The sequence below is a fragment of the Galeopterus variegatus genome, unplaced genomic scaffold (genome assembly GCF_000696425.1).
Source record: "Galeopterus variegatus unplaced genomic scaffold, G_variegatus-3.0.2 Scaffold103, whole genome shotgun sequence".
Classification (NCBI taxonomy): domain Eukaryota; kingdom Metazoa; phylum Chordata; class Mammalia; order Dermoptera; family Cynocephalidae; genus Galeopterus; species Galeopterus variegatus.
The window spans coordinates 256583-270163 of NW_007726214.1; the positions used below are offsets into that span (position 1 = coordinate 256583).

The 13581-nt window shown below is 46.8% G+C and overlaps 2 protein-coding genes and 1 long non-coding RNA gene across 5 annotated transcripts in view; 2 read left to right on the forward strand and 1 right to left on the reverse strand.

Annotated features, from left to right (window-relative positions):
• Window positions 1-3015: 3015 nt before the first annotated feature.
• CERS2 (ceramide synthase 2) lies at window positions 3016-6916 on the forward strand. Its single transcript, XM_008584510.1, has 10 exons — window positions 3016-3225; window positions 3654-3771; window positions 3974-4092; window positions 4302-4359; window positions 4466-4516; window positions 4719-4811; window positions 5000-5128; window positions 5318-5424; window positions 5564-5717; window positions 5914-6916. Exons 1-10 carry the CDS (start codon window positions 3053-3055, stop codon window positions 6052-6054), a joined length of 1143 nt encoding a protein of 380 aa, XP_008582732.1. The 5' UTR covers window positions 3016-3052; the 3' UTR covers window positions 6055-6916.
• Window positions 6862-13581, reverse strand: part of SETDB1 (SET domain, bifurcated 1) — a 35819-nt gene continuing 29099 nt past the window's right edge. For all 3 annotated transcript variants that reach the window (XM_008584499.1, XM_008584492.1, XM_008584501.1), the window contains 8 exons: window positions 11820-11989; window positions 10622-11250; window positions 10049-10077; window positions 9798-9930; window positions 9113-9278; window positions 8525-8736; window positions 7813-7901; window positions 6862-7646 (listed from right to left, as the gene is read on the reverse strand). In XM_008584499.1, coding sequence (XP_008582721.1) covers window positions 7529-7646; window positions 7813-7901; window positions 8525-8736; window positions 9113-9278; window positions 9798-9930; window positions 10049-10077; window positions 10622-11250; window positions 11820-11989 — 1546 coding nt within the window. In that variant the 3' untranslated portion in view covers window positions 6862-7528. The remainder of the gene's footprint in view (window positions 7647-7812; window positions 7902-8524; window positions 8737-9112; window positions 9279-9797; window positions 9931-10048; window positions 10078-10621; window positions 11251-11819; window positions 11990-13581) is intronic.
• LOC103600238 overlaps window positions 9220-13581 on the forward strand; it is a 6394-nt gene continuing 2032 nt past the window's right edge. Inside the window, exon 1 of the long non-coding RNA XR_551379.1 lies at window positions 9220-9294. This is a non-coding gene — a long non-coding RNA (uncharacterized LOC103600238). The remainder of the gene's footprint in view (window positions 9295-13581) is intronic.

Consider the following 13581-nt stretch of genomic DNA (forward strand, 5'->3'; position numbering starts at 1 on the left):
AAGCCAGTTAATCTCTTCCCCTTGTGTACATTACCTTTTCTTGCCCCAGCCACTTGTTTATGGGATCCCTTGCTTGACTTGTGCTGGTGCCAAGGAGTTGCCAGGGCTGCCACAGGGAGCAGACTCCTTGGTTCTGTGGGGATGTGTAAGCAAGGCCAGTTGGGAGCCTCAGTTGTCATCCCCTCATGTTGAGTCAGAAGTCCTAACCCTGCTGAATCTGGTGCCTCTCCCTGTTGGGTTAGGCCCTGGGGGAAGGAGGAGGGGAGATGGGAGTGGTGCTTCTCTGCTAATGGAAGTACTGGACAGCAAGGGAGGGCTGTGGTCACAGAAAGCCTGAAACCTAGGTGTGAGAAACCTCCATTAAAATGCATTTCCAAACTTCTGAGACATCATTCATTCTCTCTCTCGCGCTCTCTCTCTCTCCCCCTCCTGTCTTCCACTCTCCCTGCTTGGAGCAGAAGAGGATAGGTAATAATCTTGTCCTGGGATTGAGATAGTTGCACTGTCCAGGTGCTTGCCCTTGACCATCCTGTGACACCTACTCTGCCCACTTCCCCACCTTTGTAGGGATAAGACAGGCATCAGACATTCTGGGGCCCCTGGAGTCCAGGAGAGGGGCTCTACCCACCCTCCAGAACCCCAGCCAGAGCTTTCACCTTAACTCTCAAAATGCTCCTGACAGAAGAAAAAAATGCTACTGACGAGAGAAACATCCCTGCTAGTTTCCACTGAGCAGGATGGGGATGGGGCCCAAAGTCTAGGCCTGCCTGTACCCTTGGCTTTAGATCTCATTGGAGGAAAAGTTGAGTTCCAAGAGACATAGCAGGCAGGTCTATTTCCCCACCTCCAATCAGGCTAAGCAAAAACAGGTGTGAAGGAAGAGGAAGCAGTGTGCAAATGCATCTAGGTGTTCTGCATTATCCTGTCTCTACTCAATTTTCTACTCTTGTCTCTTCTCTATTCGATTTTCTACAACTTTTCTCTAGGAAAGTGTGTGTATGTGGGGAAACTTCCACTGTGGGTAATTATATTTAATTTTGTTCCCTTCAAATTAGTTCCATCTCTAACTAATGACATATTTATTCTGGCTAAGGTGGAGGGCAAGGGGCAGTGCCCTCGGGTGCTGAGGCCTGGAATGTGTGTGTGTGTCTGTCTGTCTGTCTGGTGTCTGCGTGCGCGCCTGTGCTGAGGAAAGGAGGGGAAAAGGTGGAGCTTAAGCTCCTTTATTGTCAGTGCTGACCTCTGATTTCATCAGAGAGAGAGCAATGACCAGGAGCAGGGACAAGAGGGTAAAGTCCTTGAGCTGGAATACTGACCCGTGACAGGCTGAGAGGGATTTCGCAAGTGCTTCTGTGGTGGGTGGGGGCAGAGCTGTCAGAGCAGGCGGGAGGTGTGGTCTGAGGCTTCAGCCTTCATTCAGCAGCACCAGTTAGTCTCCAGTTCACAGTGGAGAACAATCTCCCCACTCTGTTTCCTCCCTGGCTGGGAGGGGAGCACCTTCCTTCTGTCTCAGCTTTTAGTCTCAAGGCCAGCCTGAATAGCACCATCTCCCCTACCTCCTGAGAGGAGAACGAGGGTTGAGGAGCCTGGAAAAGACTACCCTGGTCATCCTGCTGGCATTCATTGCTGAGTCCCAGGGCTGTCAGGGCTGTGCTGGATCCAGCATAGCTAACTCTTGAGGACTGTCTTGCTGCTTCTCTCAGCTCCAAGCAGTTGCTGCCCCCCTATGAGCCACAGAGCATTCCCTCCCTCCCTTTGAATATCCAAGTGGTCACTACCACCCTGTCGTTCCTCTCTTTCTGGGGAAGAGGGGGAGGAGGGGAAGGAGGTGTAAAGCGGCAGTTCTTTCTGGAGCTGAGGGGGTATTTGTGATGGGTGTTCCACTGCACACTGGTATTTTATTTTCTGGATGAGCCTTTATAAGAAACCGCTTTTAATTCTACCACAGGTTTTGGTCTGCTGCCTTGATTTCATCCGCCAGACCCCGACTATCTGCAGTCCTGTCTGCATGTTCTTTCTGAAAAGAGGCTTACAGATAGGGTTCTTCTACCTTATGTGTAGGGATTGGATGGCTTGGCCTAGTGTGTCAACCTTATGTGTAGTAATTTGATGTCCACTGATGGTTCTGGAGCTCAGCATAATTTGGAGACATAATTTTGCTTTACCCTAGTCTCTTAATTCTTCCCTAAACAGGTTGTAAGGAAGTGGAGGAAGGGTTTGCCCCAGCCCTGCAATTTGTTTTTGGGCTCCCCCCCGCCCCCGGAAACTTCCAGCTGTGGGTTGGCTTGGGAGATAGAGAGGGTGGCTGGAGACTAGGGGAGAAGGGAGGGTGCCTCTGACTTTACCCACATTATTGGCTGCAGCTTCTAGGACTAGGTGCTACCTGTCCTCCAGGTTAGAATAGCAAAATGATAGCAAGACTATGAGGTTCTTAATTCTGGGGGATCAGGACTTCTCTGGTATATCACCTTAGGTTGTTGTAAATAGTAGATGTTAAAACTGGGAAGCCACCATATGTATTACGGATGAGGAAACTGATTTGCTCAAGGCCACAGAGCCAGGATCAGAATCCAGGGCTTGAGTCTCTGTCCCCTGCTCCTTTATTTTTATTTTTAAAAATTTTTTGTGCCTGGCCAGTAAGGGGATGGGAACCCTTGACCTTGGTGTTAGCTTAGAGCAACTGAGTTAACCAGCTGGTCTTCTCTGCTCCTTTTTTTCTTTTTTCTTTTTAAAAGATGATCGGTAAGGGGATCTTAACCCTTGGTGTTGTCAGCACCACGCTCTCCCAAGTGAGCCACGGGCCGGCCCTGTCGTTCATCTCTTCCCTCATAGCTGCCCCCTCTTTTTTTTTTGGGTGCTTTTTGAGACCGGCCGCACCGCGCTCAGCCAGTGAGTGCCGTGAGCGCACCGGTCATCCCTATATAGGATCCGAACCCGCGGCGGGAGCGCTGCTGCACTCCCAGCGTCGCACTCTCCCGAGTGTGCCACGGGCTCGGCCCAATAGCTGCCCCCTCTTGATGTCCTCTACCTTCTTCCTCCCTCCTCACTCAGGATGCTCCAGACCTTGTATGATTACTTCTGGTGGGAACGGTTGTGGCTTCCTGTGAACTTAACCTGGGCTGATCTAGAAGACCGAGATGGACGTGTCTACGCCAAAGCCTCAGACCTCTATATCACACTACCCCTGGCCTTGCTCTTCCTCATCATTCGATACTTCTTTGAGCTGTGAGCATACCAACCTACCCTCTTGCCTCCCCCAGCTGCCAGTCAGTTTCTTGGACTTCATTTATCTCTTGCTATTTAATTAGTCCTGGACACTTGTATTCTGGCTGCCTAGGTCCCTGCCCACTGTGTGTCCCTTCCCCTGAAGGCACAATTGTCGTCCTGAGAGCTCAGCACCCCAGGCCCTTTCCTTCAATGGTTATTTGTTCTCACCCTCCCACCCCCACCCTCCTGCCTGGTCACTAGTAAACACAGGCAGCTTTGTCAACTGTGGGCAGCCCAGGAGACTAGAGGAAAGGGGGTTGCCAGGAACCCTGGGGAAACTGAGGTCCAGAATTAAACTGCCTGAGCTTGCAGTTCTTTCCCCTACCCAGCTGAGGGGCTGGGAGCGCTCCAAGAGGGAGCACCTCTCACTCATATCCCTTCTACAGTTATGTGGCTACACCACTGGCTGCCCTCCTGAATGTAAGGGAGAAAACTCGGCTGCGGGCACCTCCCAACACCACCTTGGAGCATTTCTACCTGACCAGTGGCAAGCAGCCCAAGCAGGTATGAGCTGTGGACTCCACTGTGGCTCTGGGAGTTACTGAGTTCTGGTGGGAAGCTGAAAGGAAGGATTGCTTTTGAATGCTAGCTCTGGTGGGTGAAGAGATGGGAAAGTGGTGGTGTTGACTTAGGGTACTACTGGGAGATTGGGAGAGTGCTGGCTGAATTGTGAAGCTGAACTTAATGGGCTTCTTCACTACACCAGGCGGAGGTAGAACTTTTGTCCCAGCAGAGCGGGCTTTCTGGCCGCCAGGTGGAACGCTGGTTCCGCCGTCGCCGCAACCAGGACCGGCCCAGTCTCCTCAAGAAGTTCCGAGAAGCCAGGTGGGGGAGGTTGGGGTGAAAGGAGATGGGTGGCAGAGGAAGGTCTGATGTGTCTTGCGGTGAAGGGGTGGGCCGTGGCTGTGTGCAGGGAGAGGTGAGGAGGTAAATTCAGTTATTAATAGTATCATGAAAGGGTATCTAGGGATATTCAGGGACTGTTGGAGGGCTATGCCATCCTCCCACCTAGCCTTTTCTGCTTTTTCTTATAGCTGGAGATTCACATTTTACCTGATTGCCTTCATTGCTGGCATGGCTGTCATTGTAGATGTGAGTGGGGATTACTGAGAGGTGGGAGAAGTTTCTCTGGCAAAGGTCGGGTGAGGCCAGAGAATTTAGGTTCCCCCTCTTTTAACCTCCCACCATCTCTCTGCAGAAACCCTGGTTCTATGACATGAAGAAAGTTTGGGAGGGATATCCCATACAGGTATGAGAAGGGGCCTGCTTCCTCATATAGGGGTAGACTAAAACATACACACCTTTGTGAAAAGATGGTTTCTGGAACATGGCAGAGGGACTAGAGTCATTGAACTAAGAATGACCTTAGGGGCTAGAATGGCTGGGTTTGAAGAGGTGAGATCCTTGGAGCTAGTTGCTCTGGGGTCCCTTACCTCGCTCTACTCTCCCAGAGCATCATCCCTTCCCAGTACTGGTACTACATGATCGAACTTTCCTTTTACTGGTCCCTGCTCTTCAGCATTGCCTCTGATGTCAAGCGAAAGGTGAGTGAAGGGGCATACAATTAAGCCTAAGAGCCAAAATGAGGCCCTGGGATGAACAGCCTCTCCTTTGACTTCTTAGTACTTTGCATGGAGCTGTTGGGATATGGGGAACTAAAGGTGACGGGGAGGAAGAATAGTGGGGGCTGGGAGAACAGGAAAGTCCCCCAGGGCCTGCATCTTTTCTGCAGGATTTCAAGGAACAGATCATCCACCACGTGGCCACCATCATCCTCATCAGTTTCTCCTGGTTTGTCAATTACATCCGAGCTGGGACTCTCATCATGGCTCTACATGACTCTTCTGACTACCTGCTGGAGGTTGGGCTTTCTTAAACCTAGAGACCCCAGTGCAGGTTCTTTGGTCCCTTTGTCTTTGGGTGGGGGTGGGGGGTGATATTCCTGGGACCAAGGAGGGGGGCACAGAGCTGGTGCTGCTGACTGGGGTGTACATATGAATGTATGCGGGAGAGTCAGGAGCCCATGATGGATGGGGGGCTATCTATGCAGTCAGCCAAGATGTTTAACTATGCGGGATGGAAAAACACCTGCAACAACATCTTCATCGTCTTCGCTATTGTTTTCATCATCACCCGACTGGTCATCCTGCCCTTCTGGTGAGTAGGCAGCCAGGCTGTACTCTGGTTCACAAAAAATCAAGAGTCTTGCCTTTCTTCCTCTCATTTATCTACCCTCCATCTTATTAACACCCCCTTGTCTGTGTTTACAATTCTGTCTCTCCCCTTGAAACCTCAGGATACTGCATTGCACCCTGGTGTACCCACTGGAGCTCTATCCTGCCTTCTTTGGCTATTACTTCTTCAATTCCATGATGGGAGTGCTACAGCTGCTGCATATCTTCTGGGCTTACCTCATTTTGCGCATGGCCCACAAGTTCATAACTGGAAAGGTGAAGGCTCTATCCCCATTTTGTAGGCCTTAACTGCTCTAAATTCTAGAACTCCCCAAACTCCCTGCCATGCCAACAATCCTCTAAAAAACTACTGTGGGGCCAGTTCTGGGTATAGCAGGAACAAGCCACCATGGAGAGGCAGTCCTTAGGGGTTACAGGATATCACATGACCCTTCTTATCCCTTTTCCACAGCTGGTAGAAGATGAACGCAGTGACCGGGAAGAAACAGAGAGCTCGGAGGGGGAGGAAGCTACCGCTGGGGGAGGAGCAAAGAGCCGGCCCCTAGCCAATGGCCACCCCATCCTCAATAACAACCATCGTAAGAATGACTGAACCATTGTCTGGCTGCCTCCGAGATAAATGCATAAAGCCAAGGAACTACCCCACCCTCTCCCTGTAGGCTCACTTTAAGCTCTGGGGAGAAAGGAGAAACTGAGAGGAGAGTTGGTCTCTGTGCCCTCCCCTCCTTGCTTCTTTGTCACCCAGTTGCCTGTAAACCAAATTCTAACCAGCCTATCCCCAGGTAGAGGGGAGGTTGGTTATAACCTTTGCTAGAGGGGGGATGGTCTTATTTTCCTCTCTATCCTCCAAGGTATCCTTTCTATTGCTTTTGAGACCCTTCCTCAGCTCTGGGGGTGGGGGTTACAATTCACATTCCTTATTCTTCAGAATTTGGTCCTAGCTGTTTGCCTTCGACTCCCTGACCAGGGTTGTGCCTTACTGTCCCATCTGTGGGCCTCATTCTGCCAAAGCTGGACCAAGGCTCACCTTTCTAAGCTCCCTAACTCAGGCCAGAAACCAAAGCCGAGCTGACTTTTAACTTTTTCCCTCCTAAGACACAAATGAATTGAGTGTAGGAGGGTGCACATGACCCTTACCCTACCTCTGCCAAAAAGTGGGGGCTGCTCAGATGGTCTTTGTGTTACTTCTCTGCTGGCCGTCCCTGTAGCCACACGTCCAAGATCCTACTGCCTCCTTCTCTGGCCTCTTCCCCTTCTCTTCAGTTAGGATAGCTGGTTTGGAGTAGAATGGCAACTAGTTCTAATTTTTATTTATTAAACTTTTGGGGTTTTGGTTTTAAAGCCAGAATTATAGCTAGCACCTGGCATTTCAGCAGAGGGACCATTTCAGACCAAAATGTACTGTTAATGGTTTTTTTTTTAATTAAAATACATTAAAGATTAAATAAAACATGGCAAAAGTGTCAGACTATTAGGAATTGAGAAGGGGAATCAACTAAATAAACTAAGACAGTCTTTCTTATGCCTTACAATTATGTAACATCTTTTAAAAATTTCACATCGGAAATAAAAAGCAAAGGTAGAGAAGTAACAAGATTAACAACAGATGCCTACTGGGGAGGATGGGGGAATAGATCTCTCATTGAAAGATCCAGAACTGGGAGTGTGGGACTGAGGGAGAGAAATCAAATCACAATCTTGGTTTTACCATCTTGTTAGACTTTCAAGAAACAATACAAAACAGGGACAGTAGATACACAGCCCCCATTCCGGGAATAAAATCTGTCAGAAGCATAAACACTTGAACAAACATTGGCTGGAAGGTATGTCAGGCCTAGGTTAGAGTGGTAATCTCTCCCCACCCCCTAGCACCTTAGGAGGTGGAAAAAGGATCCTGCCTGCTAGCACCACATTGGAAGAGATCTACCGATCCAGAACCCCCATGTCTATCTACTAGGAGCTGGGGGAAGGAGCTGGACCAGAGATTTGGGGTTAGATTTCAACAATCGGGAAGACACAGTTCTTAAGGAAAGGACAGTTCTGCAGGTTGGGAAGAAGACTGTCCTCTAAAGAAGACGCCCTCTGCATTCGATGGCCCCACAGCAGCAGAGCAGCTCCTTGCCTTCCACACTGCCCACCTCATAGTTGTAGTCCCAAGTAAGTTCTGTCCCAGCCCGGATTCTCCTGAAGAAGAAGACAAGGACAGGGAGTGGTGAAGACAGCAGATAACCCAGGCACTTGGAGTTATAGTGTTGGTGAAGCTGGATCACAGATGGATGAATGGCCCTTAGAATTTCAATGGTCCTTGTCCCTCCCCAATCATCCCCTGTCCTGAGTCCCTCTTACTTACTTGCTGGCAAAGAAGGCCACCCAAGGGAAGCGAAGATCATGGGTATCCACGAAGACATTCTGGACAAACAGATTGGGGCTGCAACTATGCTGTAGGTTTAAAGACAGGATCAAATAAGAACTAGGAAAAGAGAATTTGTTTTTGTGAGGTAAGTGACAGTGGGAAGAAAAATGCTGCCATCTGACCTAATTATAGCAGAGATAATTTTTTTTTAAAAAGATAACCAGTACGGGGATCTTAACCCTTGGCTTGGTGTTGTCAGCACCACACTCAGCCAGTGAGCCAAATCGCCATCCCTATACAGGATCCAAACCCATGGCCTTGGTGTGTTATCAGCACCACACTCTTCTGAGTGAGCCACAGGCCGGCCCTATAGCAGATATTTTGAAAGAAAGTTACCTCTTTAAGATCGTTCAAGATCAAGAATTTATAATGAAAGGTGGGTTTATATAGTATGTTAAAAGAATCAGAAATCTGGGGCCGGCCCATGGCTCACTCGGGAGAGTGCAATGCTGATAAGACCAAGGCCATGGGTTCGGATCCTATATAGGGATGGCCAGTTGGCTCGCTGGCTGAGCATAGTGTTGACAACACCAAGCCAAGGGTTGAGATCTCCTTACCGGTCATCCTTATTAAAAAAAAAAAAAAAAATTAGAAATCTGAGGACCATGGGATAAACCAGCATCTAGAGGGGTAGGGGAAAGGGTCTCACATTGAGGTAGCGGCCCAGGTTGCCTTCAAGCTTGGCGTCGATGATGTAACAAGACTCCTCACCATCGTAGAATTGGCGTGTGTTCTTACGAACAGGTAGGCTCTCCCCTTTGTCCACGGAGGCCATATTGGTTGATTTAATGGCAATCCCATGGGTTGATTTAAGAGCAAAGCCACGGGTGGACTTTACTGCCACTTGGCGTTTCATTGGACCTGGACAGAAAGGAGAATAGGGTCAGTACCCATCCCAATTCATGACTGGACATTCTATCCCCATTTTTATCCCCCCCAACTGCAGTTCAGGAATACTAATAAGCTGGGACTCAGGCGAGGATCCTAAGGTGGCAGTTTTTTTCAAGCAGGATTAGATCCGGACAAAGGAGCTAAGAGAAAAGAGTAAGGAACTGTAAAGACAAGAAGAAAGGGACATGCCAAACAATAGTTTAGCTTTGAGTCAGGGAGCTTTTCCAGAGATGTTTCAACTCTTAGGATCTGAATTTTTCCCGCTACTTCTGTAGCTTCCTTAAAAATGCTCTATCCAACTTTCCTACTGTTTCTTCCTACCACTCCCGAAAATTTTCCAGACTACCAGACATGTTCTTCTTGTCCTCAAAGTCATCCCCTTCAGAGCCAGAGGAGATGGTCTGGATATCATCGCTGTCAACTGCTGTGGCTGAAGTCTGACCAGCAGTGGGCTTTCGACTGGTCCCACTTTCCCCCTCACTTTCTGTGCTGCTGGACAGTGTCAGGACATCCTGGGAAAGCAAAAGGGTGAGAAGGAAGAGTAAATGGAAAAGGCCTCTTCAAGTCCTTACTCTTACTTATGGTTTGGCAGGCAGGAAAGAATTAATAAAGCTCTTTCTCTGAGACTGTAGCAAGAAGAAGATCAGATTCTGGATAAAAATAATGAGGCAGGAAGTCAAGGCCAAAGAAGCAAGAAAAGACCTAATGGTAACTATAGTGATGGACTTGAGGTGGGAATGCGCCATGTTCCTTTACATAGACTCTGAATAAAACAGAAGCCTGGAGGGCTGGCCCGTGGCTCAGTCGGGAAGAGTGTGGTTCTGATAACACCAAGGACATGGGTTCGGATCCTATATAGGGATGGCCGGTTTGCTCACTGGCTGAGCGTGGTGCTGACAACACCAAGCCAAGGGTTGAGATCCCCTTACCGGTTTAAAAAAAAAAAAAAAAGATCCCCTTACCGGTCATCTTTACAAACAAAAACAAAAACCAGAAGCCTGGGAAAAGTAGAGCTTGAAAAGGTCACTTACATCAGGGTTAGACTGAGCAGAGGCCAAGAGTCGTCGGCTCTGGTGCATACTAGTCTTACTAGGTGGGCGGCGAAGTCCTTCAGGTTTCACAGGGGAAGGATTGTAGCCATAATTTCGAGAGCTTTCAGTAACTCTGATGGGAGGGAGGGAATAAGAGGAGTCCTATTATTGGCTGTTTCTCAGGCATCTGGAGGAATTCATAGGCTTGAGAGAAGGCAGATTTGGAAACAGGTTGAAAATATGGTACTTACACTGATACCTTGTTTCGGTCATCAGGATCCTGGAAAAGAACACGTAACGGGTTAAATGCTTTCATAGTCAAAGGTAACAAACTCAATAATTAGACTATTTTAAATGACCTCCATAGATAACATTAGCTAGTGAGAGGTACACCATCTAAAGTGGGGTGGGTGTGGGGAAACCACTCTACAACTTGACAGCAGCAATCATATTCTTATCACTAAACCCCGCTGGCAGGAGCCTTTAACCATTCCCAATGATGGGGCATAAAGCTCATGGAAAACACCGTGAGCAGAGTCTTACACAGACCAGGGACAGTTTCACCACCTGTAATGTGGAAAGTTTCAACATCATCAAAGATATATTTAAAATCAATTCTTGTTTCTCTCCTTTAGTAGAAAGAAGCAATAATGTATAAAACAGCATTTAATTTTAAAAAATCACTTATAAATCCTTCAGTTTGGAATGATCAGATACTCCCCTCCCCCAAAGAAAGTGGATTTTATAATAATTTGGCTCTTTAAACAGATTCATGGTGAGACTGCATTAAGTTTACTGTACCAAAGTTAAAAGCCACTGCTCACCTCTTTCTTTGCCTGCTTGATGTCTCCCTCATCCTTGAGGCCCAGACCTGAGGTGGAGGCCTTCTCAGCTTCCCCTCGGCCTCCCCCAGCCCGGCCCTCCCCACCTTCACTCGTCTTGAAAGATGAACGGCTATCAGAGTCAGCAAAACCACCTTCACTGACACTATTGCAGCTCAACCATGAGGCCACCTTGTTCTTGGGTGTCTCTTCGGAGGAAGGTGGATTACAGCCACCTACAGGGATTGAGGGAAGGATAGGAATATGTGGGGGCCCGAGGTCTGGAGGGCGGGAATCCTTGGAAGCTGTCTCAGACACTCCATTCTCCTTCTGGCCCCGGGTTTGCCTCCGGGTAGCATAGCTGCGCCACACTGAGCTGGTGCTGAAGTCCTCATCCTTACAGAAGTTATCATCCGAGCTATCATCATTGGACTCTTCAGGGTCCTCTGTACCACTGTTACCATCCTCCTGGTCCTTCAAATCTACACCACTGCTGTCAGAGGAACAGGGGGCATCACTCTCATATCCTTCCTTGAAATTCTCCACACTCTCGATATGGTCCAGATTTGCAAAGTATTCATCACCCATTTCCAAGCCCTCCTTGTCTGCAAAATCATCTGTCAGGATTTTGCCTGAGAATGAAAAGAATTAAAGGCCTTCTAGGGTTATGGGGATCTTGTAGAATCATTCCACCAATACCCAGTCCACCAGCATACAGAGTCAAAATGCCTCAGTTATTAAGGTCTCTCATTTCTCTCTCTCTGGTGATACTTCCTTTGTGTCTTAACTATGAGAGTATGGGGAAGCTTACTGTAGTTTTTAATCTTGCTTTTTCTGTCTTCCCATTTCTTTCTCTTTACTTTGTTTATTGAAAGAGAGTTCTCAGCTATGCTAAAAGATATCTGGGTGGAGTGATGTGGGGGAAAACAATAAACTGGACTCCACAATCATGTCTGTTCTCTGAAACATCACCATATCCAAAATTTCATCCCTTTTCATTCTTGTCTTTATGAAGCACTTCTGTCCCTCTCTGGTCCACCTAGATAGGTACATCACTCATCATGTTCTTTACAGAAGAACCCCCTTGCCTCCTCTTACTCCCAGTTCACATGCCAAGCACTTAATATGTTTAACTTGTCTGTGGTTGAATTCCCCACCATGTCCCAACCCCAGGAAGCAACCCTTATATTTCATCACCAACCTGCATAAATACAAACAAAAGAGCCTTTGGCAATGTCATCCAAGCACCGGATACCCCAGCCCTTGTTCTGTGTCTTGAATAGCTGTAGCCGAACCTGTAGTCCATGCTGCACCAACCGATTTGTGCACATGTTTGGGTCACATTTGCAGCGTTTGTTACATTCATATACCCTGGGATGAGGTTAGAATAAAGTCAATCATGACTTGATCACTAGAAATCACAAAACTGTTTAATTCTTAAGCTATCATCATTTATAATGTGTCATGGATAAAGTTAAAATTTAGGTAATCATCTAAGTGAGTGGATTTATTGAACTATCTATGCTCTTTGATTCATTTGGGAATATAGCCCAAGGATGTAATTCAGAAGGCAGAAAGTGACTAATAAAGATGTTTATAGCAATACAGCTAACAAGAGTGGATGCCAGAATGCCTAACACCTGGAGAAAAGCTAAGCAAACTAGGATGTGACTACAGATTACAGAACCATTGAAATAAGTTTGTATATACTATGTCAATTTGTAGAAAAAGATGCATAAAGTAAACACATGTTGAGAAAAGCCAAAGCCAATATAATAGATACTAGAAGAGAGTAAAAGGACAGGAGGAGCTGGTACTAATGATCATGTGTTTATTATTTTTTTTGGTAAAGTTGATTTGTATCCTTTCATTCAGTAACATTTATTAAATACCAAGAGCTGTGCTCGACACTGAGAACACAAAAATGAAAAGTCATACTCTCTGCCCTCAAGAAGCTCATATTCTATCTAATTTAAGAATCTGACAACTTAACTATCTTTAAATTATTCAAGTTAATCAGAGAGATCTAGCAAATACCAACATTAAAGGAAAACAATACAGATATACTGAGAAAGTTACTCATTTCAGGTACCAATGTTTTTGCTCTATTTGCTTTGTTCAGTGTTAGGATTTTATTTTCCTGGTATATACATTTAAGGGAGACATTTACTTTTGGAAAGATGACAACAGTATAATTAGTTGGTTGATGACATTAGTTATAGCCTTCTAGATAAAGATGACAAGAGCAGCCCTTTACGTATTTATTGAACATACACTTTGTGTTTGGCATTTTGTAAATGCTTCACATACATTTTCTTGTTCTACCCCCAAGGAAGCCCTATAAGCGTGGTGGTGTTTTTTTGTTGTTAACTTTAAAAAAGATTATTGAAGCACTATATACACAGAGAAAAGTACAAATAAAAAGCTACAGCTCAATGAATTTTCACAAATCGAACATACCATATAACCAGCACCAGATCAAGAAACAACACTGTTAGGTCCCTTTAAACCCCACTGGGGATGAGGCGGGGAGGAGAGCATGCGGGTAGGGTTCATGTTAATATCCTCTGTTTCATAACTCAGATCTAACCACCACCACATGAAGCCTTTAGAGTAGCTATACTGAGTATCACTCCTTCATTCCATAAAATTTATTTGAGTAATGACTATTTGCCAGGCATTGAGTAAGTTAGCTGCTGGTGATACAATGGCCCCACCTTCATGGGGCTTACATTCTAATGGAAAAGATAACAGAAACAAGTCAACAAATAATGTTGTCATAAATGCTATAAAGAACACAAACGTGGGCCGGCCCGTGGCTCACTCGGTAGAGTGCGGTGCTGATAACACCAAGGTCCCGGGTTCGGATCCCATATAGGGATGGCCGGTTCACTCACTGGCTGAGCGTGGTGCTGACAACACCAAGTCAAGGGTTAAGATCCCCTTACCGGTCATCTTTAAAA

Bases quoted from the DNA above. Each gene is read 5' to 3' on its own strand.
- CERS2 (XM_008584510.1), top strand. From the start codon at position 3,053: ATGCTCCAGACCTTGTATGATTACTTCTGGTGGGAACGGTTGTGGCTT. The intron at 4,360-4,465 runs GTGAGTGGGGAT...ATCTCTCTGCAG, and splicing joins GCATGGCTGTCATTGTAGAT to AAACCCTGGTTCTATGACAT. The intron at 4,812-4,999 runs GTGAGTGAAGGG...TCTTTTCTGCAG, and splicing joins CCTCTGATGTCAAGCGAAAG to GATTTCAAGGAACAGATCAT.